The sequence below is a fragment of the Carcharhinus amblyrhynchos genome, chromosome 27 (assembly GCF_965287045.1).
Source record: "Carcharhinus amblyrhynchos chromosome 27, sCarAmb.v2.hapA, whole genome shotgun sequence".
NCBI lineage: Eukaryota > Metazoa > Chordata > Chondrichthyes > Carcharhiniformes > Carcharhinidae > Carcharhinus > Carcharhinus amblyrhynchos.
Window position 1 is genome coordinate 41,181,991 of NC_137350.1, and position 21,335 is coordinate 41,203,325.

The 21,335-nt window shown below is 45.9% G+C and overlaps 1 protein-coding gene across 5 annotated transcripts in view; it reads left to right on the forward strand.

Moving 5' to 3' along the window:
• LOC145359200 (zona pellucida-binding protein 2-like) overlaps positions 1-21,335 on the forward strand; it is a 105,757-nt gene that overhangs the window by 25,796 nt on the left and 58,626 nt on the right. For 4 of the 5 annotated variants that reach the window (XM_080213670.1, XM_080213665.1, XM_080213666.1 and 1 more), the window contains exon 4: positions 527-652. The exons of the other annotated variant lie outside the window; for it this stretch is intronic. In XM_080213670.1, the coding sequence (XP_080069796.1) occupies positions 527-652 (126 nt within the window). The remainder of the gene's footprint in view (positions 1-526; positions 653-21,335) is intronic. 5 annotated transcript variants of the gene reach the window in all.

The window sequence follows — 21,335 nt, forward strand, 5'->3', positions numbered from 1 at the left end:
GCTACTGGGCAGTAGTCATTAAGGCATGTTGCCTGATTGTTCTTTGGTACGGGAATGATAATGGTCTTGAAGTAGGTGGAAACCTCAGACTGGTGGAAGGAGAGGTTAAAGATGTCTGCGAATACTCCTGCTAGTTAGTCCGTGCAAGACCTGAGTGCATGGCCAGGCGCTCCATCAGGGCCAGTCGCTTTCCATGGATTAATTCTCAAGATCTGACATCTGTGACAGTGACTGTGCTTATAGGTGCACCTGGAGCTATCAGAGCAGGAGACATTATTTAATGAGCATAGAATGCATTGAGCCTGTCAGGGAGAGGCTCATTGTTGGCAGTGATTCTACTCGACTTTGTAGTCTGTTATATCTTATAAGCCTTGTCACAGTCGAAGGGTGCTCGTGTGGTTAGTCTAGGACTGTAGCTTAGTCTGGTATTGTTGCTTGCTATCTCGGATGGCTGATTGCATTTTACTTTTATATGTGCCATCCTTCTATATCATTAATGATAATCTTCTCATTAACTGTTTTGTAGTAAAAGTTTATGTGAAGATGTACCATGACAGTCCAGTTCTTCTCTGTACAACTCAGGAGCTTTCAGAAAAAGAATTAGTGGATCCATATTTCATATGGGTGGGCCCATCAGGAAGAAACATAAAAGGTGAGATGCATTGCTTTTCTTTCAGGGTCAGAACAAAGTGGGCACAAGAAGTTAATTTATCTGACAGACAGTGCTGGCATAAGCAAGATTCTGATAGAATGTGGTTACCCGATAGAACATCATCAATTAGCAGAGGTTATTTACTGTTGACACAGTGCCGTGGACTTTGAAGTACTTTGTTGATGCCACTGCTTTCTTGGGAAGTGGTTCCACTGTCAAAATTGGTGATACTTTCAGAATAAATATTTTGATGACCCTTAAGCTTTGAGCAGCCTTGAGGAGGAGTTCATAGAATGTATCCGCGATGGCTTTCTTGAACAGTATGTAATGGAACCGACAAGGGAGCAAGCTATCCCAGATCTCGTCCTGTGTAATGAGACAGGAATAATTCATGATCTTGCAGTTAGGGATCCTCTTGGAAGAAGCGATCACAGTAGGGTTGAATTTAAAATACAGAAGGAGCATGAGAAGATAAAATCCAATACCAGTGTCTTGTGCTTAAACAAAGGAGACTATAAAGGGATGAGGGGGAGTTGGCTAAGGTAGACTGGAAGCAAAAACTTTTTGGTGGGACAATTGAGGAACAGTGGAGGATTTTCAAAGCAATCTTTCACAGTGTTCAGCAAAAGTATATATCAGTGATAAGGAAGAACTGTAGAAAAAGAGATAAACAGCCATGGATATCTAAGAAAATAAAGGAGGATATCAAATTGAAAGAAAATGCATACAAAGTGGCAAAGATTAGTGGGAACCAAGAGGATTGGGAAATCTTTAAAGGTCAGCAGAAAACCACAAAAAAAAACCAAAAAGAAAAATAAGATGCATTATGAGAATAAACTAGCTCAGAATATAAAAACAGACGGCATGGTAGCACAGTGGTTAGCACTGCTGCTTCACAGCTCCAGGGACCTGGGTTCGATTCCCAGCTGTGTCACTGTCTCTGTGGAGCTTCCACATTCTCGTCGTGTCTGCATGGATTTCCTCCGGGTGCTCCAATTTCCTCCCACAGTCCAAAGATGTGTGGGTTAGATTGATTGGCCGTGCTAAAAATTGCCACTTAGTGTCTTTGAGATGCATGGGTTAGAGGGATTAGTAGGTAAATACGTAGGGATATGGGAGTCAGGCCTGGGTGGGATTGTGGTAGGCGTAGAATTGATGGGCTGAATGGCCTGTTTCTGTACTGTAGGATTTCTGTGATTTCTATGAGATAGCAAAAGTTTCTACCAATATATAAAAATGAAAAAGAGTGCCTAAAATATGGTCCTTTAGGAGACAAGAAGGGGGATGTAATAACTGGAAATGAGAAAATGGCTGAGGCATTGAACAGGTATTTTGTGTCATTCTTCACAGTGGAAGACACAAATAACATGCCAAAAATTAATGACGAAGGTTATGGCAGGTGCGGACGTAGAAACTGTCATTATCATGAAAGAGGTAGTGTTGGGCAAGTTAATGGGGCTAAAGGTAGACAAGTCTCCTGGCCCTGATGGAATGCATCCCAGGGTACTAAAAGAGATGGCGAGAGAAATAGCAAATGCACTAGTGGTAATTTACCAAAATTCGCTGGATTCTGGGGTGGTTCCCGCAAATTGGAAAACAGCAAACGTGACATCACTGTTTAAAAAAGGAGGTAGACAAAGGGCAGGTAACTATAAGCCGGTTAGCTTTACTTCTGTAGAAGGGAAAAAATCTATCATCAAGGAAGAAATCGCGAGACATCTGGATATAAATTGTCCCATTGGCAAGATGAAGGGCAGATCATGTTTGACTAATTTGGTGAAATTCTTTGAGAACATTTCATGTGCAGTGGATAAAGGGGAACCTGTGAATGTGGTGTACCTGGATTTCTAGAACACATTTGACAAAGTGCCGCACCAAAGACTGCTATATAAGGTGCACAGTGTTACAGGTAATGTATTAACATGGATAGAGGATTGGGTAACTAACAGAAAGCAAAGAGTGGAAGTAAATGGGTGTTTTTCTGGTTGGTGTTCAGTGACTAGTGATGTGCCTCAGGAATCACTGTTGGGACCGCAATTGTTTACGGTTTACATAGATGATTTGGAGTTGGGGACCAAGTTTAGTGTGTCAAAATTCACAGATGACACTAAGATGGGTGGAAGAGCAAAGTATGCAGAGGTCACTGAAAGTCTGCAAAGAGATAGAGATAGCCTAAATGAGTGGGCGAGGGTGTCTCAGATGGAGTACAACGTTGGTAAATGTGAGGTCATCCATTTTGATAGGAATGACAGCAAAATGGACTATCATTTAAAAAGTAAAAAATTGCAGCATGCTGCTGTGCAGAGGGATCTGGGTGTCCTTGTGCAGAAATCTCAAGGGGTTGGTTTGCAGGTACATCAGGTAATTAAGAAGGCAAATGGAATTTTGTCCTTCTTTGCTGGAGGGATGGAGGTTAAAAACAGGGAGGTTATGTTGCGGCTGTATAAGGCGCTGATGAGGCCACACCTGGAGTACTGTGTACAGTTTTGGTCTCCTTACTTGAGAAAGGATATACTGGCACTGGAGGGGGTGCAGAGGAGATTCACTAGGTTGATTCCGGAGTTGAGAGGAGAGATTGAGTCGACTGGAGCTGTACTCATTGGAATCCAGAAGAATGAGGGGAGATCTTATAGAAACATGTAAGATTATGAAGGGAATAGATAAGATAGAAGCAGGGAAGTTGTTTCAACTGGTGGGTGAAACTAGAACTAGGGGCTATAGCCTCAAAATAAAGGGAAGCAGATTTAGGAGAGTTGAGAAGGAACTTCTTCACACAAAGGGTTGTGAATTTATGGAATTCCCTGCCCAGTGAAGCAGTTGAGGCTGCCTCATTAAATGTTTTTAAGGCAAGCATAGATAAATTTTTGAACAGTAAAGAAATTAAGGGTTATGGGGAGCGGTGGGTAAGTGGAGCTGAGTCCGCAAAAAGATCAGCCATGATCTTATTGAATGGCAGGGCAAGCCCAAGGGCCAGATGGCCTACTCCTGCTCCTAGTTTTTATGCAAATATTTATGATTCCACTCTCCTTGAATTTTTGACATTAAAGGCGATTATGACAATAAGGGACTCTAGGGAATATGGGCAGCGGGCAGAAAAGTGGAGACCAGATTGAGAATGAATCATGATCTAATCAAGCGGTGGAACAGGCCTAAGGGGCTGTATAGCGTACCCCTTTCCTTGTTTCATACATTCTTATAGCATGAGTTACTTAGTCCAGAATTAATATTCAGGAGAATTATTCATTTTAAAGATTAGAAACCAAGTTATGATTTTAAGCACTTGCTTCATGCCTGTCTTTATAACAAAAACAGTTTGAGATTTTTGATTTTATTTTAATAAAAGCAGGCCCATGGGTTGCTCTCTAATCTCTCTGTTTCCTTGATCTTAGGCTAAATGAGTTAATTCAATTGCCCCACCACAATAACAGCTATGGCCATGACCTGTAGGGTGGAACCTCTGCCACCTCCACCCACTTTTATACAACCCCCTGTTTTCACAAACCAGATCATAAACTATATATATATATATTTTAGTATGCAGAGCTTTCAATGTGTTCCCATTGTTATTCTCCAAAATCTGTACCTCATTGCCCGCCATGACTTTAGGTCAAAAAACAATCCCTTCGGTTTAGTATCTTTTTAAAATACAGCCTACACATGGTAATGCTGAAGCTGGTGCCAGTGTCACAGTAATAAATCTACTCCGGCTTTAAAGAAGTGACTTTATTGCTGAAGTGCTAACCTCAGGCTTTAGGAAACTTTACCAATTGCCTGAATCTCAAGTTCTGAAGTATCCTACCTCCATCTTTCCTCTTCCCTATCTTGCTTTTCTCCTTCACGTCACTTCTTAAAACCTGTCTCTTTGACCAAACTTTTGGTCACCAGACCTAATAAAAGAAGTTAATTTTTGATTTGGTTCCTTATTGTCACATTATTAGTATACAGTGAAAAGTATTGTTTTTTGCGCGCTATACTGACAAAGCATACCGTACATAGAGAAGGAGAAGATGCAGAATGTAGTGTTACAGTCTTAGTTAGGGTATAGAGAAAGATCAACTTAATCTATGGTAGGTTCACTCAAAAGTCTGATGGCAGCAGGGAAGAAGCTGTTCTTGAGTCAGTTGGTACGTGATCGCAGACTTTTGTATCATTTTCCTGACGGAAGAAGGTGGAAGAGAGAATGTCTGGGGTGCGTGGTGTCCTTGATTATCTGGCTGCTTTTAATAGGGTTAAATAAAGTGCATTCAAAAAGAATGCTCCCAATAGTGGGAGAGTCCAGAACTAGATATCATAGTTTGAGGATAATGGGTAAACCTTTTAGAACTGAAGTGAGGAGAAATTTCTTCACCAAGAGAGTGGTGAATGTGTGGAATTCACACCCACAGAAAGTAGTTGTAGCCAAAACATTGAGTGATTTCAAAAGGAAATTAGATATTGCTCTTGGGGAGATGTCAGGGGTAAGTTTTTCAGGAGACGTCAGGGGTAAGTTTTTCACTCAGAGGGTGGTGAGTGAGTGGAATTGACTGCTGTTGGTGGTGGTGGAGGCGTGCTCGCTGGGGTCTTTTAAGAGACTTCTGGATGAGTACATGGGATTTAATGGGATTGAGGGTTATAGATAGGCCTGGTAGGTAGGGATACGATCAGCGCAACTTGTGGGCCAAAGGGCCTGTTTATGCTGTAGTGTTCTATGTTCTAAAAGGATCAAGGGATATGGAGGAAAGTCAGGATTGGGATATTAAATTTGATGATCAGCCATGATCAAGATGTATGGCAGAGCAGGTTTGAAGGGCCAAATGCCTGCTCCTGCTTCTAGGTTCTATGTTTCTATGAATCATGACTGGTCACCCAAGCCGTGCAGTTGCGAGTGGACCTCCCAGAGGAGCTCAGGTGAGTGCAGAGCTCAGCAGGGAGAGGGTCGTGCCATGGGACAGCCTTTAAAAATTTGTGGTGGGATTTTAACTCATGTCTCCAGAGCGTTAGCCTAGGCCCCTGGATTACAAGTCCAGTGACATTATCACCATCACCTTGCTACAGAGTTGACCCATCAGATTAACTAGCAGCTCTGAGTGGTACTTCTGCCCAAGCAAGGAGTAGAAGTAAAAACAAAAAATCTGAAATAAAACAGAAAATTCAGGAAAAACACAATAGGTCTGGCAGCATCTGTGGAGAGAGAAACAGAGTTAATGGGGAATTTTGTGGCTGTTCTTCCTGGTTGGATTCCCCTATTCCATTGGAGGTGCTTCCCCTCCCGCACATTAGCCATGGTGTGAGGTGACATCCATGGCAATTCCCATTGACAGCAGCAGGACCAGAGAATCCTGCCACCAGGGAACAGCATGCCAACTCCCAATGCCAAGAAACACACGGCTGAGAGACAGAGAATTCCCCTCAACATTTCGGGTGGGATTTTCTGGCCATGCTCACCCCAAGGCTGGAAATTTCTATTTGGGTCAACAGATATTTGCATGTTGGGGCGGTACGTGGCACAGTGGTTAACGCCAGGGACCTAGGTTCAATTCTAGCCTCGGGTCACTGTCTGTATGGAGTTTGCAAGTTCTCCCTGTGTCTGCGTGGGTTTCCTCTGGGTGCTCCAGTTTCCTCCCACAGTCCAAAAGATGTGCTGGTTAGGTGGATTGACCATACTAAATTGGCCCTAGTGTCAGAAGGATTAGCAGGGTGAATATGTGGGATTACGGGAGTGGGGCTTGGGTAGGATTGTGGTCGGTGTGGACTCGATGGGCCAAATGGCCTCCTTCAGCACTGTAAGGACTCTATGATTCTACGTTCTGTCCCCCACTCACTACAATTCCCCTGGCGAATGGGACAGGAAAATTCCTCCCTTCAAGTCTGTTTGACTTCTTCAGGATGTGGGTATGCCGGCGTTGGACTGGCGTAAACACAGTGAAAAGTCTGACAACACCAGGTTTTAGTCCAACCTATTTATTTGATAATATACTCGCAAGCTTTCGGGTTAGTCCCTTCGTCACCTGACGAAGGGACTAACCCGAAAGCTTGCGAGTATATTATCAAATAAATAGGTTGGACTAAAACCTGGTGTTGTCAGACTTTTCACTGTGACTTCTTCAGAGCAAAGGTCCTGTCTCCAACTAATTAACACAATGTCAAATGGCTGTGGGCCTGCTGTGATCAGTGGGGATGTGTTCCCTGCCCATTCTTCCATTCGCCCGGCAGGAAACCTGCCCTAAAAAACCCCTGCCTCATAATGCTGCAGGGACGTGCCATGAACAGTGTTTCATGACACCCTCAAGTGGTCAAAGATTGCACAACACCCATATTATCTGGTGTCATTCTGTAACAGGAAGGAACTTTTTGCATAGCAAACTATCCCAAAATATTTAAACAAGGAGTTCATAAGGATAGGTTTTGAGTAGGCTTTTAAGGAGGGGAGTAGTATCAGGTAAAGGGAATTCCAGAGCAGAAAACAGCAGATTCAGTGGTGGAGCAGAAAAGGAAGGCAGTTCACCAGTTGGAAGGGCAAAAGATTCCATGGACCATCTATCAGTCTTACCCCACCCACTTACCCTCGCCACAGCAAAAAAGATCATCAGAATTAACAGGAACTTGTAGAAACTAAATATTTCACTTTTTCACAATGTGATATATTTAGGTAGTTTTTTTGATTAAATATAAGAACATAAGAAATAGGAGCAGGAGTAGGCCAACTAGCCCTTCGAGCCTGCCCCGCCATTCAATAAGATCATGGCTGATCTGTTGTGGCTCAGTTCCACATTCCCGCCCTCTCCCCATAACCCTTAATCCCCTCTCTCATCAAAAACCCATCAACCCGCGTCTTAAAAATATTTAGCGAGGCAGCCTCCACCACTTCAACGGGCAGAGAATTCCAGAGATTCACCACCCTTTGAGTGAAGAAGTTCCTCCTCAACTCTGTTCTAAACCGCCCCCCCTTTATCTTGAGGCTATGCCCCCTAGTCCTACTATCCTTTCTGAGCGGGAAGAGTCTCTCCACCTCTATCCTATCCATCCCATTCATCATCTTATACGTCTCAATGAGATCTCCCCTCATTCTTCTAAACTCTAACGAGTACAAGCCTAATCTATTCAGCCTCTCCTCATAGCTCAACCCCCTCAACTCCGGCATCAGCCTAGTAAACCTCCTCTGCACTCCCTCCAAGGCCAAAATATCCTTGCGTAAGTATGGCGCCCAAAACTGCACACAGTACTCCAGCTGCGGCCTCACCAATGCCCTATACAGCCGCAGCAAGACCTCCCTACTTTTATATTCAATCCCCCTCGAGATGAAGGCCAGCATCCCATTCGCCTTCCTGACCACCTGCTGCACCTGCAAGCTGGGTTTTTGCGACGCATGCACAAGGACCCCGAGGTCCCTCTGCACCGTCGCCTGCTGCAGTTTTTCTCCACGTAAGTAATAGTCCTTCCTACCATTCTTCCTACCAAAGTGGACCACCTCGCACTTGCCAACATTAAATTCCATTTGCCATTTCCTGGCCCATTCGCCCAGCCTATCTAGATCCTTCTGTAGACTCTCCCCACCCTCCGCACAATTTGCCTTTCCACCAATTTTGGTGTCATCAGCAAATTTCGACACCCTACACTCGGTTCCCTCCTCCAGATCATCTATATAAATGGTAAAAAGCTGAGGCCCCAGCACCGACCCCTGGGGCACTCCACTAGTCACCATCTGCCAATCCGAATAGCACCCATTGACCCCCACTCTCTGCCTCCTATTTGACAACCAGTCCTCTCGAATCCATGCAAGAAACACAAGTATATACATTTTATTATAAACAATACTGCAAGGGAACTTATTCATCTGAAATATTCCAAAGAATTATAAAATCATCACAGTAGTTTTCTGAGAAATTAATATTTATCTTTCATCTATATTAATCAAATCCTCAGGAATATAAATCTTTCTTATGAAACTACGTTGTTGTTGCTTGTACTTTTGACAACTCATGCTATGCATGTGGGATCCAGTCAGGTTGTGTAATGTCTCAGGAATGGTGGGGTGAGGTTTTTGGCCTGGTCCCTTATATGGTCTTGGCCAAGACATTGCCCTTCAGTGACCTGCATTTTGGACCAGTCCATGGGCCACCTGCAGTACCATGTGGGTTAGCAGTGACCTAGGTATCACACTGGAGAACCACCAGTGCAGAGGGTTTATGTGATGGTATTATTAACAATTATTTTTTGAAAGGTTTGGTTTATAATTTATCACTAATTCTAATGTTCTGCACTTAATGCTTCTGAGATATGATAACAATATTGCCAGAAGGTTATATTTTAAAACATAATTACACGGAGTTCAGGCACAAGCTTCCTGTTACCATCTCTTTTAATGAAGTAAATGCAGCTGACTTATAAAACTCAGCGGTGGTGTGGAACAAAATTTTATCATCTGAAAGAAAATTTGAGTCATTTATTTACAACACATAAAATTTGTGTTAATACAAATAGCAATTTTCATACAAATTCATAGTATAGCACCTATCAATCCTTTCAGGTAAATAGCAGTTACAAGAGGCAGCTTGCACATTCTTTTCTCCATATATGGACATGCTAGCTCATATCACCAGTTTGAATAGTACTTGTTCCACATGTTGTGGAAAATCATATTCTATAGGGTGCACTGTACACTAAGAGAATCACAATCCTACACAATGCCATGACATCACTACATGTTGCATTACATCAATCCACTCTTCTGCCATAATTTCAAAAATTCACTAATTGTTTTTGAGGTAATTATTCTCACCTAGAGCAGCAGTAAAGAGGTATTTTTGTGATAAATGGCCCTAGCCTGTAGGGAGGGGCCGTGATTTGGAATGTGAGATTTGTGTGAATGTTAAAGATTAATCAGTCCTAGGTTTATAAAAACCCCCCACTGTTCATGCAGTGCATGTTCAGTGGTGCTGCAGGCAATAAAAAAGACAAATGGTATGTTGGCCTTCATAACAAGAGGATTCGAGTACAGAAGCAGGGATATTTGATGCAATTAGACAGGGCTTTGGTGAGGCTACACCTGGAATATTGTGTGCAGTTTTGGTCTCCTTAACTGAGGAAAGATGTTTTTGCTCTGGAGGGAGTGCAGAGAAGGTTTACCAGACTGATTCCGGGGTTGACAGGACTGATGTATGAGGAGAAATTGGTTAGTGTTATATTCACTGGAATTCAGAAGAATGAGGGGGGATCTCATAGGAACCTATAACATTCTAATAGGACTAGAAAGGGAAGATACAAGATGTTCTCAATGGTGGGAGTATCCAGAACCAAGGGTGACAGTCTGAGAATTCACCACTACAGAAAGTAGTTCAGGCCAAAACATTCTATATTTTCAAGAAAGAGTTAGATACAGCATTTGGGCCAAAGGGGATCAAAGGATATGGGAGGAAGATAGGATCAGACTATTGAGTTGTATGTTCAGCCGTGATCATAATGAATGGTAGAGCGTGCTTTAAGGGGCTGAATGGCCTCCTACTCCTATTTTCTATGTTTCAGAACACTGGCCCTTCGGTAAGTGATTAGAATGCTGGCTTATGTATCAGATATATGTTTTACGCCTGCACTTACAAAGTAGCAGTGATACAGGGACCTGGATCTAGAAGACAAAAGATTGTTCCTTTGTGAAAACAGTGCCGCCATACATCCATCATAAATTGTATGTGGGAACCATGGGTCATTCAGTATGTATTATGCAAACTATATGTAAGTCATCTTTATTTGATTTGATTATTGTCATATGTATTAGTATATAGTGAAAAGTATTGCCTCTTGTGCGTTATACAGACAAAGCATACCGTACATAGAGAATGAAAGGAGAGGGTTCAGTCATAGCTAGGGTGTAGAGAAAGATCGACTTAATATGAGGTAGGTCCAGTCAAAAGCCTGATCGCAGCAGGGAAGAAGCTGTCTTTGAGTTGGCTGATATGTAATCTCAGACTATTATATTTTTTTCACGATGGAAGAATGTCCAGGGTGTGTGGGGTCCTTGATTATCCTGGCTGCTTTTCTGAGGCGGTGGCAAGCGTAGACAGAGTCAGTGGATGAAAGGCTGGTCTATGTGGACTTTGTACACGACCCTTTGCAGTTCCTTGTGGACTTGGTCAGAGCAGAAGCCATACCAAGCTGTGATACAAGCAGAAAGAATGCTTTCTATGCTACAATCCAGATACAGCACGCTGAACCATCCAATCTGAATATAGCACACTGAACCATCTAATCCGGATACAGCACACTGAACCATCTAATCTGGATACAGCATACTGAGCCATCCAATCCGGATACACCATGCTGAACCATCCAATCCTGGTACAGCACACTGAACCATCCAGTCCAGATACAGCATACTGAGCCATCCAATCCGGATACACCATGCTGAACCATCCAATCCTGGTACAGCACACTGAACCATCCAATCCGGATGCAGCACACTGAACCATCCAATCCGGATACAGCACACTGAACCATCTAATCCGGATACAGCACGCTGAACCATCCAGTCCGGATACAGCACACTGAACCATCCAATCCAGATATAGCACGCTGAACCATCCAGTCTGGATACAGCACACTGAACCTTCCAACCAGGATACACCATGCTGAACCATCCAATCCGGACACAGCACACTGAACCATCCAATCCCAATATAGCACCCTGAACTATCCAATCCCAATACAGCTCACTGAACCATCCAATTGTGGTACAGCACACTGAACCATCCAATCCAGATACAGCATACTGAACCATCCAGTCCGGATACAGCACACTGAACTATCCAATCCGATACAGGACACTGAACCCTCCAATTGGGATACAGCACACTGAACTATCCAATCTGGATACAGAACACTGAACCATCCAGTCCGGATACAGCACACTAAACCATCCAATCACAATAGCGCACTGAACTATCCAATCCCAATACAGCTCACTGAACCATGCAATCCAAATACAGTATACTGAACCATCCAATCTGGAGCCAGCACACCGAACAAATAATGACTTGGAGGTGGGTCAGGCTATAAAAGCGCAAATAAATGCTGCATGCGGGAATGGAGCAGCGATAATTATGGGGGATTTCAATCTACATATTGATTGGTCGACCTATGTTGGACGCAGTGGGCTTGAAGAAGAGTTCTTGGCATGCTGCCAGGATAGTTTCCTTGAACAGTGTGTGTTGGAGCCGACGAGGGAGCGAGCTATCTTAGATCTGGTGTTATGTAATGAGGCAGGTAGAATTAGGGACCTTGTTGTGAAGGATCCTCTTGGGAAGAGTGATCATTGTATGGTGGCGTTTCTGATGCAGATGGAGGAGGAGAAAGTAGGATCCCAGACCTGTGTCCTTTGTTTGAACAGAGGGGAGTACGATAGGATGAGAGAGGAATTGGCGAATGTAGATTGGGGGCGCAGATTGGTCGGTAGGTCTGCTGAGGAACAGTGGAGGATCTTTAAGGAGATCTTTCTTGGTGCTCAGCAGAAATTTATTCCGATGGTAAAGAAGGACCGTAGGAGAAGAGATAATCAGCCGTGGATAACGAAGGAGATAAAGGAGAGTATTAAATTAAAAGCTGATGCGTTGAGAGTGGTTAAAAGTAGTGGGCGAGAAGAGGATTGGGAGAGGTTTAAATATCGACAAAGAATGACGAAGAAGTTGATAAAGAAAGGAAGGATAGACTATGAATCTAGGCTAGTGCAAATATAAAAAAGGATAGTAAGAGTTTTTATAAATATATAGAAAGGAGGAGGCTGGCTAGGGTGAATGTTGGACCCTTAGAGGATGAGAGGGGGGATTTAGTGGCGGGGGATGAGGAAATGGCTGAGGCCTTGAATAATTTTTTTACTTCGGTCTTCACGGAGGAGGACGCGAATAGTTTGCCAGGTGTTAACGATGGAAAGGTGGTAGGAGTGGAGGGCCTGAATGAGATCATTGTTACTAGAGAGGCAGTGCTCGACAGACTAGAGGGACTGATGGTAGACAAGTCCCCAGGACCGGATGGAATGCATCCAAGGGTTCTGAAGGAAATGGCAGAGGTGATAGTGGATGCCTTGGTGATTATTTTCCAAACCTCGCTGGATTCTGGGAAGGTGCCGGAAGATTGGAAAACGGCTAATGTTACGCCGCTGTTTAAAAAGGGTAGCAGGCAAAAGGCAGGGAATTATAGGCAAGTTAGTTTAACGTCTGTTGTAGGAAAAGTGCTTGAATCCATAATCAAAGAGAAAATAGCGAGACATCTTGAGAAGAATTGTTTAATAAGAACATAAGAAATAGGAGCAGGAGTAGGCCATCCAGCCCTTCGAGCCTGCCCCGCCATTCAATAAGATCATGGCTGATCTGTCGCGGCTCAGTTCCACATTCCCGCCCTCTCCCCATAACCCTTAATCCCCTTTCTTATCAAAACCCATCAACCCGCATCTTAAAAATATTTAGCGAGGCAGCCTCCACCACTTCAACGGGCAGAGAATTCCAGAGATTCACCACCCTTTGAGTGAAGAAGTTCCTCCTCAACTCCGTTCTAAACCGCCCCCCCTTTATCTTGAGGCTGTGCCCCCTAGTCCTACTGTCTTTTTTGAGCGGGAAGAGTCTCTCCACCTCTATCTTATCCATCCCATTCATCATCTTATACGTCTCAATGAGATCTCCCCTCATTCTTCTAAACTCTAACGAGTACAAGCCTAGTTTATTCAGCCTCTCCTCATAGCTCAACCCCCTCAACTCCGGTATTAGCCTAGTAAACCTCCTCTGCACTCCCTCCAAGGCCAAAATATCTTTGCGCAGGTGCGGCGCCCAAAACTGCACACAGTACTCCAGCTGCGGCCTCACCAATGCCCTATACAGCTGCAGCAAGACCTCCCTACTTTTATATTCAATCCCCCTCGCGATGAAGGCCAGCATCCCATTCGCCTTCCTGACCACCTGCTGCACCTGCAAGCTGGGTTTTTGCGACGCATGCACAAGGACCCCGAGGTCCCTCTGCACCGTCGCTTGCTGCAGTTTTTCGCCCCGTAAGTAATAGTCCTTCCTACCATTATTCCTACCAAAGTGGACCACCTCACACTTGCCAACATTAAATTCCATTTGCCACTTCCTGGCCCATTCACCCAGCCTATCTAGATCCTTCTGCAGACTCTCCACACCCTCCGCACAATTTGCCGTTCCCCCAATCTTGGTGTCATCAGCAAATTTCAACACCATACACTCGGTTCCCTCCTCCAGATCATCTATATAAATGGTAAAAAGCTGAGGCCCCAGCACCGACCCCTGGGGCACTCCACTAGTCACCATCCGCCAATCCGAATAGCACCCATTGACCCCCACTCTCTGCCTCCTATTTGACAACCAATCCTCTATCCACGCTAACACCCTACCCCCAACTCCATGTCCCTCGACCTTCTGCAATAACCTCTTGTGAGGTACTTTGTCAAACGCCTTCTGAAAATCTAGAAAGACCACATCCACCGGCTCTCCTCTATCCACTGCCCTAGACACATCCTCATAGAACTCCAGTAAATTTGTCAGACACGACTTCCCTTTAATGAAACCGTGCTGCGTCTGCTCTATCAAGCAATTCCCTTCAAGATGCCTTGCAATTTCCTCCTTAATGACAGATTCTAACATTTTACCTACCACAGACGTTAAACTAACCAGCCTATAATTCCCCGCCTTTTGCCTGGCACCCTTCTTAAACAACGGTGTAACATTAGCCGTTTTCCAATCATCCGGCACTTCCCCGGAATCCAGCGACGTCTGGAAAATAACCACCAAGGCATCCACTATCACCTCCGCCATTTCTTTCAGAACCCTCAGATGCATTCCATCCGGTCCTGGGGACTTGTCCACAATCAGCCCCTCCAGTCTGTCGAGCACCGTCTCTCTAGTAACAGTAATGTCATTAAGACCCTCCAGTCATACCACCTTTCCATCGCTAACACCCGGCAAATTATTCACGTCCTCCTCCGTGAAGACAGAAACAAATAAGTTATTCAATACCTTAGCCATATCCCCATCCCCTACCACTAGGTCCCCTTTCTCATCCTCTAAAGGACCAACGTTCACCCTAGCCAGCCTCTTCCTTTTTATATATTTATAAAAACTCTTGCTATCCTTTTTTATATTAAGCGCTAGCCCAGCTTCATAGTTTCTCCTACCCTTCTTTATCAACTTCTTTGTCAATCTTTGTTGACATTTAAACCTCTCCCAATCCTCGTCTCGCCCACTACTCTTAGCTGCTCTAAATTCCTCCGCTTTTAATTTAACACTTTCCTTCACCTCCTTTGTTATCCACGGCTTATTACCTCTCCTCCTACGGTCCTTTTTGACCATCGGAATAAATTTCCGCTGAGCACCAAGAAAGATCTCCTTAAAGATCCTCCACTGCTCCTCAGCAGACCCTCCCTCCAACGCGCTCCCCCAGTCCACATTCGCCAATTCTTCTCTCATCCTACCATACTCCCCTCTATTCAAACAAAGTACGCGTGTCCGGGAACCCACTTTCTCCTCCTCCATCTGCACCAGAAACTGCACCATACAATGATCACTCTCCCCAAGAGGATCCTTCACCGCAAGGTCCCTAATTCTACCCGCCTCATTACATAGCACCAGATCCAAGATAGCTCGCTCCCTCGTCGGCTCCAACACACACTGTTCGAGGAAACTATCCCGGCAGCATTCCAAGAACTCCTCCTCGAGCCCCCCGCATCCAACATGGGTCGACCAATCAATATGCAGATTGAAATCCCCCATAACTACTGCCGTCCCATTCCTGCACGCCGCACTTATTTGCGCGTTAACAGCCCGCCCCACCTCCAGATCATTATTCGGGGGCCTATAGACGACACCCACCAGCGTCTTCCTCCCTTTGCTGTTCCTAATCTCCACCCACAACGATTCCACCCTCTGCTCCTTGGCTCCAATATCATCCCTTGCTACCACCGTGATGCTATCCTTAATTAGCAGAGCTACGCCTCCCCCTTTTCCCTCCTGCCTATCCTTCCTAAACACTTGATAGCCCTGTACATTCAGCTCCCAGTCCCTGTCACCCTGCAGCCACGTCTCTGTAATGGCCACCAGATCGTATCCATTTGTGTCGATCTGCGCCACCAGCTCATCCACTTTATTCCGAATGCTTCGTGCATTCAGATAAAGCACTTTCATCCCAGCCTTCACCTGGACCCTATTTGCTGTAACGCCACCAACCATACTCACGCCCCCTACTCCCTCTATTATTGGGACATCCTCGGCCTCTTCCCTTACCTGTACCCTCTCCTTAACTTTAGACCTCGTAAGGTCACCTACCCTCGCACCCTCCCCCCCCCCAATTAGTTTAAAGCCCTGCCTACAGTCCTGTTTACTCGATTCGCCAGCACTCTGTTCCCAGCACGGTTCAGACCAACCCCATCCCGCCCGAACAGGTCCCACCTACCCCAATACTGGTGCCAATGCCCCATAAATTCAAACCCATTCCTCCCACACCAATCCCTGAGCCACCCATTCACTTCCTTAATCCTGTCAACCCTATGCCCGTCTGCACTCGGTTCAGGCAGTAGCCCAGAGATAATCACCTTGTCGGTTCTACTTTTTAATTCCATTCCCAGCTTCTCATACTCCCTCCCCAGATCCTCAGTCCGCATTTTGCTTACGTCGCCGGCACCCACATGTACCACAACGACCGGATTCTCACCCTCAAAAAAGCAGACGCAGCACGGATTCGTTAAGGGGAAGTTGTGTCTGACGAATTTATTAGAATTCTATGAGGATGTGACTAGTGCGGTGGATGGAGGGGAATCGGTGGATGTGGTGTTTCTCGATTTTCAGAAGGCGTTTGATAAGGTGCCGCACAAGAGGTTGTTACAGAAGTTTAGGGGGCATGGAGTTGGGGGTAAGGTGTTAGCGTGGATAGGGGATTGGCTGTCAAATAGGAGGCAGAGAGTGGGTGTCAATGGGTGCTGTTCGGATTGGCGGTTGGTGACTAGTGGAGTGCCCCAGGGATCGGTGCTGGGGCCTCAGCTATTTACCATTTATATAGATGATCTGGAGGAGGGAACCGAGTGTAAGGTGTCGAAATTTGCCGATGACACAAAGATAAGTGGAACGGCAAATTGTGCGGAGGGTGTGGAAAGTCTGCAGAGGAATCTAGATAGGCTGAGCGAGTGGGCGAGGACCTGGCAGATGGAATACAATGTTGGCAAGTGTGAGGTTATCCACTTTGGTAGGAACAACAGTAGGAAGGACTACTACTTACATGGCGAAAAGCTGCAGCATGCTACGGTGCAGAGGGACCTAGGGGTCCTTGTGCATGAGTCACAAAAACCCAGCCTACAGGTGCAGCAGGTGGTCAGGAAGGCAAGTGGGATGCTGGCCTTCATAGCGAGGGGGATTGAATATAAAAGCAGGGAGGTCTTGCTGCAACTGTACAGGGCACTGGTGAGGCCGCAGCTGGAGTACTGTGTGCAGTTTTGGTCGCCGCACTTGCGCAAGGATATTTTGGCCTTGGAGGGAGTGCAAAGGAGGTTCACTAGGCTGATACCGGAGTTGAGGGGGTTGAGCTATGAGGAGAGGCTGAAGCGACTGGGCTTGTACTCGTTAGAGTTTAGAAGAATGAGGGGAGATCTCATTGAGACGTATAAGATGATGAATGGGATGGATAGGATAGAGGTGGAGAGGCTCTTTCCGCTCAGAAAGGACAGTAGGACTAGAGGGCACAGCCTCAAGATAAAGGGGGGGCAGTTTAGAACAGAGTTGAGGAGGAACTTCTTCACTCAAAGGGTGGTGAATCTCTGGAATTCTCTGCCCGTTGAAGTGGTGGAGGCTACCTTGCTAGATATATTTAAGACGCGGGTAAATAGGTTTTTGATAGGCAACAGGATTAAGGGTTATGGGGAGAAAGCGGGAAAGTGGAACTGAGCCACTTCAGATCAGCCATGATCTTATTGAATGGCGGGGCAGGCTCGAAGGGCTAGATGACCTACTCCTGCTCCTATTTCTTATGTTCTACATAAGAAGGGGGAGGCAATCGTGAAAAGGGACTATAGGGAACTGGGTAGGCAGCTGAGGAAGAGAAAAGCGAAGGTAGTAATCTCAGGATTGCTGCCTGTGCCACGGGAGAATGAGGGAAGAAATGGAATGAGGTGGAGGCTGAATGCGTGGCTGTGGGACTGGTGCAGAGGGCAGGGATTTCGGTTCCTAGATCACTGGGACCTCTTTAGGGGCAGGTGGGACCTGTACAGTAAAGACAGGTGGCACTTAAATCCCAGGGGGACTAATATCTTGGCGGGTAGACTGGCTAAGGCTACCGGGGGGACTTTAAACTAGAAAGGATGGGGGGAGGGAATTGTGATGGGGAGACTGGGACCGAGGAGGTTAGCTCCCAGGTAGGGGAGGACTGCAGGCAGTATGAGAGGGATGTCTCAGGGACAGGACTGGGTACTTCAGGTGCCAGGTTTCAGATGCTTCAGGAAGGACAGGGAGAGTGGCAGAAGAGGTGGTGGAGTGGCACTGTTGATCAGGGACAGTGTCATGGCTGCAGAGAAGGAGGATGCCGTGGAGGGACTATCTACAGAGTCTCTGTGGGCGGAAGTTACGAACAGCAAAGGGTCAAAAACTTTGCTGGGTGTTTTCTATAGGCCGCCCAATAGTGACAGGGAAGTTGAGGTGCAGATAGGGAAACAGATTCTGGAGAGATGTAGTAATAACAGAGTTGTCGTGATGGGAGACTTCAATTTCCCAAACATTGACTGGAATATCCCTAGGGTAAGGGGTTTGGATGGGGAGGAGTTTGTTAGGTGTGTTCAGGAAGGTTTCCTGACACAGTACGTGGATAAGCCTACGAGGGAGAGGCTGTACTTGACCTGGTACTGGCGAATGAACCAGGGCAGGTGATGGATCTCTCGGTAGGAGAGCATCTTGGGAATGGTGACCATAATTCTATCTCCTTCACAATTGCATTGGAACGAGATAGGATCAGGCAGGCTAGGAAGGTGTTTGTCTGGAGTAAGGGGAGATATGAAGAAGTCAGGAAGTTACTTGGACAAATAAACTGGAAGGAGGCGTTCTTAGGGAAAAGTACCGAAGGAAGGTGGCGGATATTCAAGGAATGTTTGTCTGGAGCTCTGCATGACAACGTTCCGATGAGACAAGGGGGTTTTGGTAGGTCGCGGGAACCGTGGTGCACGAAGGCTGTGTTGAACCTAGTCAGGAGGAAAAGGAAGGTGTACAAAAGGTTCAGGGAACTAGGAGATGTTAAGGATCTTGAGGAGTACAAGGACTGTAGAAAGGAGCTTAAAAGGGAAATTAGGAGAGCCAGAAGGGGTCATGAGAAGACTTTGGTGGGTAAGATTAAGGAGAATCCCAAGGCCTTCTATAAATATGTGAAAGGTAAAAGGATGAGAAGAGAAGGGATAGGACCTATAAAAGGTGAAGGGGGAAAGGTCTGTGTGGATCCAGAAGAAATGGCAGAGGTGCTTAATGAGTACTTTGCCTCAGTATTCACGGTAGAAGCTGATCTGGGAGATTTTGCTACGGATTTGCAGCAGATGGAAAAGATTGAGTATGTGGATATTAAGGAGGAGGATGTGTCAGAACTTTTGAATTCTATCAAGATAGATAAGTAGCCGGGACCAGATGGGATGTACCCCAGGATACTGTGGGAGGTGAGGGAAGTGATTGCAGAGCCCCTGGCGATGATCTTTGCGTCGTCATTGGAGACGGGAGAGGTTCCGGAAGATTGGAGGATTGCGGATGTAGTTCCTATTTTCAAGAAAGGGAACAGAGATAGCCCGGGAAATTATCGACCGGTGAGTCTGACCTCAGTGGTTGGTAAGCTGATGGAGAGGCTTCTGAGGGACAAGATTTACGAGCATTTGGAGAGGTTTGACATGATCAGAAATAGTCAGCATGGATTTGTCAAGGGCAGGTCATGCCTTACGAGCCTAGTTGAGTTCTTCGATAATGTGACTGAACACATTGACGAAGGAAGTGCAGTGGACGTGGTGTACATGGACTTCAGCAAGGCGTTTGATAAGGTCCCCCATGCAAGACTTCTTGAGAAGGTGAGAGGGCATGGGATCCAAGGGCCTTTGGCCTTGTGGATCCAGAACTGGCTTGCCTGCAGAAGGCAGAGAGTGGTTGTGGATGGGTCTTTTTCAGCATGGAGGTCGGTCACCAGTGGAGTGCCCCAGGGATCTGTTCTAGGACCCTTGCTGTTTGTCATTTTCATAAATGACCTAGATGAGGAAGTGGAGGGATGGGTAAGTAAGTTCGCTGATGACACGAAGGTCGGTGGTGTTGTGGATGGTCTGGAAGGATGTCAAAAGTTGCAGCAGGACATAAATAGGATGCAGGACTGGGCGGAGAAGTGGCAGATGGACTTCAACGCGGATAAATGTGTAGTCGTCCATTTTGGCAGAACCAACGGGATGAACGAGTACACTATCAAGGGCAGGAGTCTTAGTAGTGTTGAAGAGCAGAAGGATCTTGGGGTCCGGGTCCACAGGACTCTTAAATCGGCCTCGCAGGTGGAGGATGTGGTCAAGAAGGCATATGGTGTACTGGCCTTCATTAATCGAGGGATCGAGTTTAGGAATCGGGAGGTAATGCTGCAACTTTATAAGACCCTTGTCAGGCCTCATTTGGAGTACTGTGCGCAGTTCTGGTCGCCTCACTATAGGAAAGACGTAGAAGCTATTGAAAGGGTACAGAGGAGATTTACAAGGATGTTGCCTGGACCGGGAGGCATGCCTTATGAAGTTAGGTTGAGGGAGCTGGGACTCTTTTCCCTGGAGAGACGAAGGTTGAGAGGCGACTTGATAGAGGTTTATCAAATGTTGAGAGGAATAGATAGGGTGGATTCTCAGAGGCTATTTCCCCGGGTTGAAATGGTCGCTACGAGAGGACACAGATTTAAGGTGCGGGGAGGAAAGTACAGAAGTGATGTTACGGGTAAGTTTTTCACTCAGAGGGTGGTGAGTGAATGGAATCGGCTGCCGTCAGTGGTGGTGGAGGCGAACTCGCTGGGGTCTTTTAAAAGACTTCTGGATGAGTATATGGGGTTTAATGGGATTGGGGGTTATAGATAGGTCTATAGATTGGTAGGTGTTGATGTGATCGGCGCTGAAAGACCTGTTTGTGCTGTAGTGTTCTATGTTCTATTCAATCTGGATACAGCACACTGAACCTTCCAATCGGGATACAGCACACTGAACCATCCAATCCGGATACAGTACGCTGAACCATCCAATCCGGATACAGCACGCTGAACCATCCAGTCCGGACAGAGCACACTGAACCATCCAATCGTGGTACAGCGCACTGAACCATCCAATCCGGGTACAGCGCACTGAACCATCCAATCCGGATACAGCGCACTGAACCATCCATCCGGATACAGCACACTGAACCATCAATCCGGATACAGCACACTGAACCATCAATCCGGATACAGTACGCTGAACCATCCAGTCTGGATACAGCACACTGAACTATCCAATCCCAATACAGCTCACTGAACCATCCAATTGTGGTACAGCACACTGTACCATCCAATCCGGATACAGTAAACTGAACCATCCAATCCGGATACAGCACACTGAACCATCCAGTCCAGATACAGCACACTGAACCATCCAATCCGGATACAGTACACTGAACCATCCAATCAGGATACACCATGCTGAACCATCCAATCC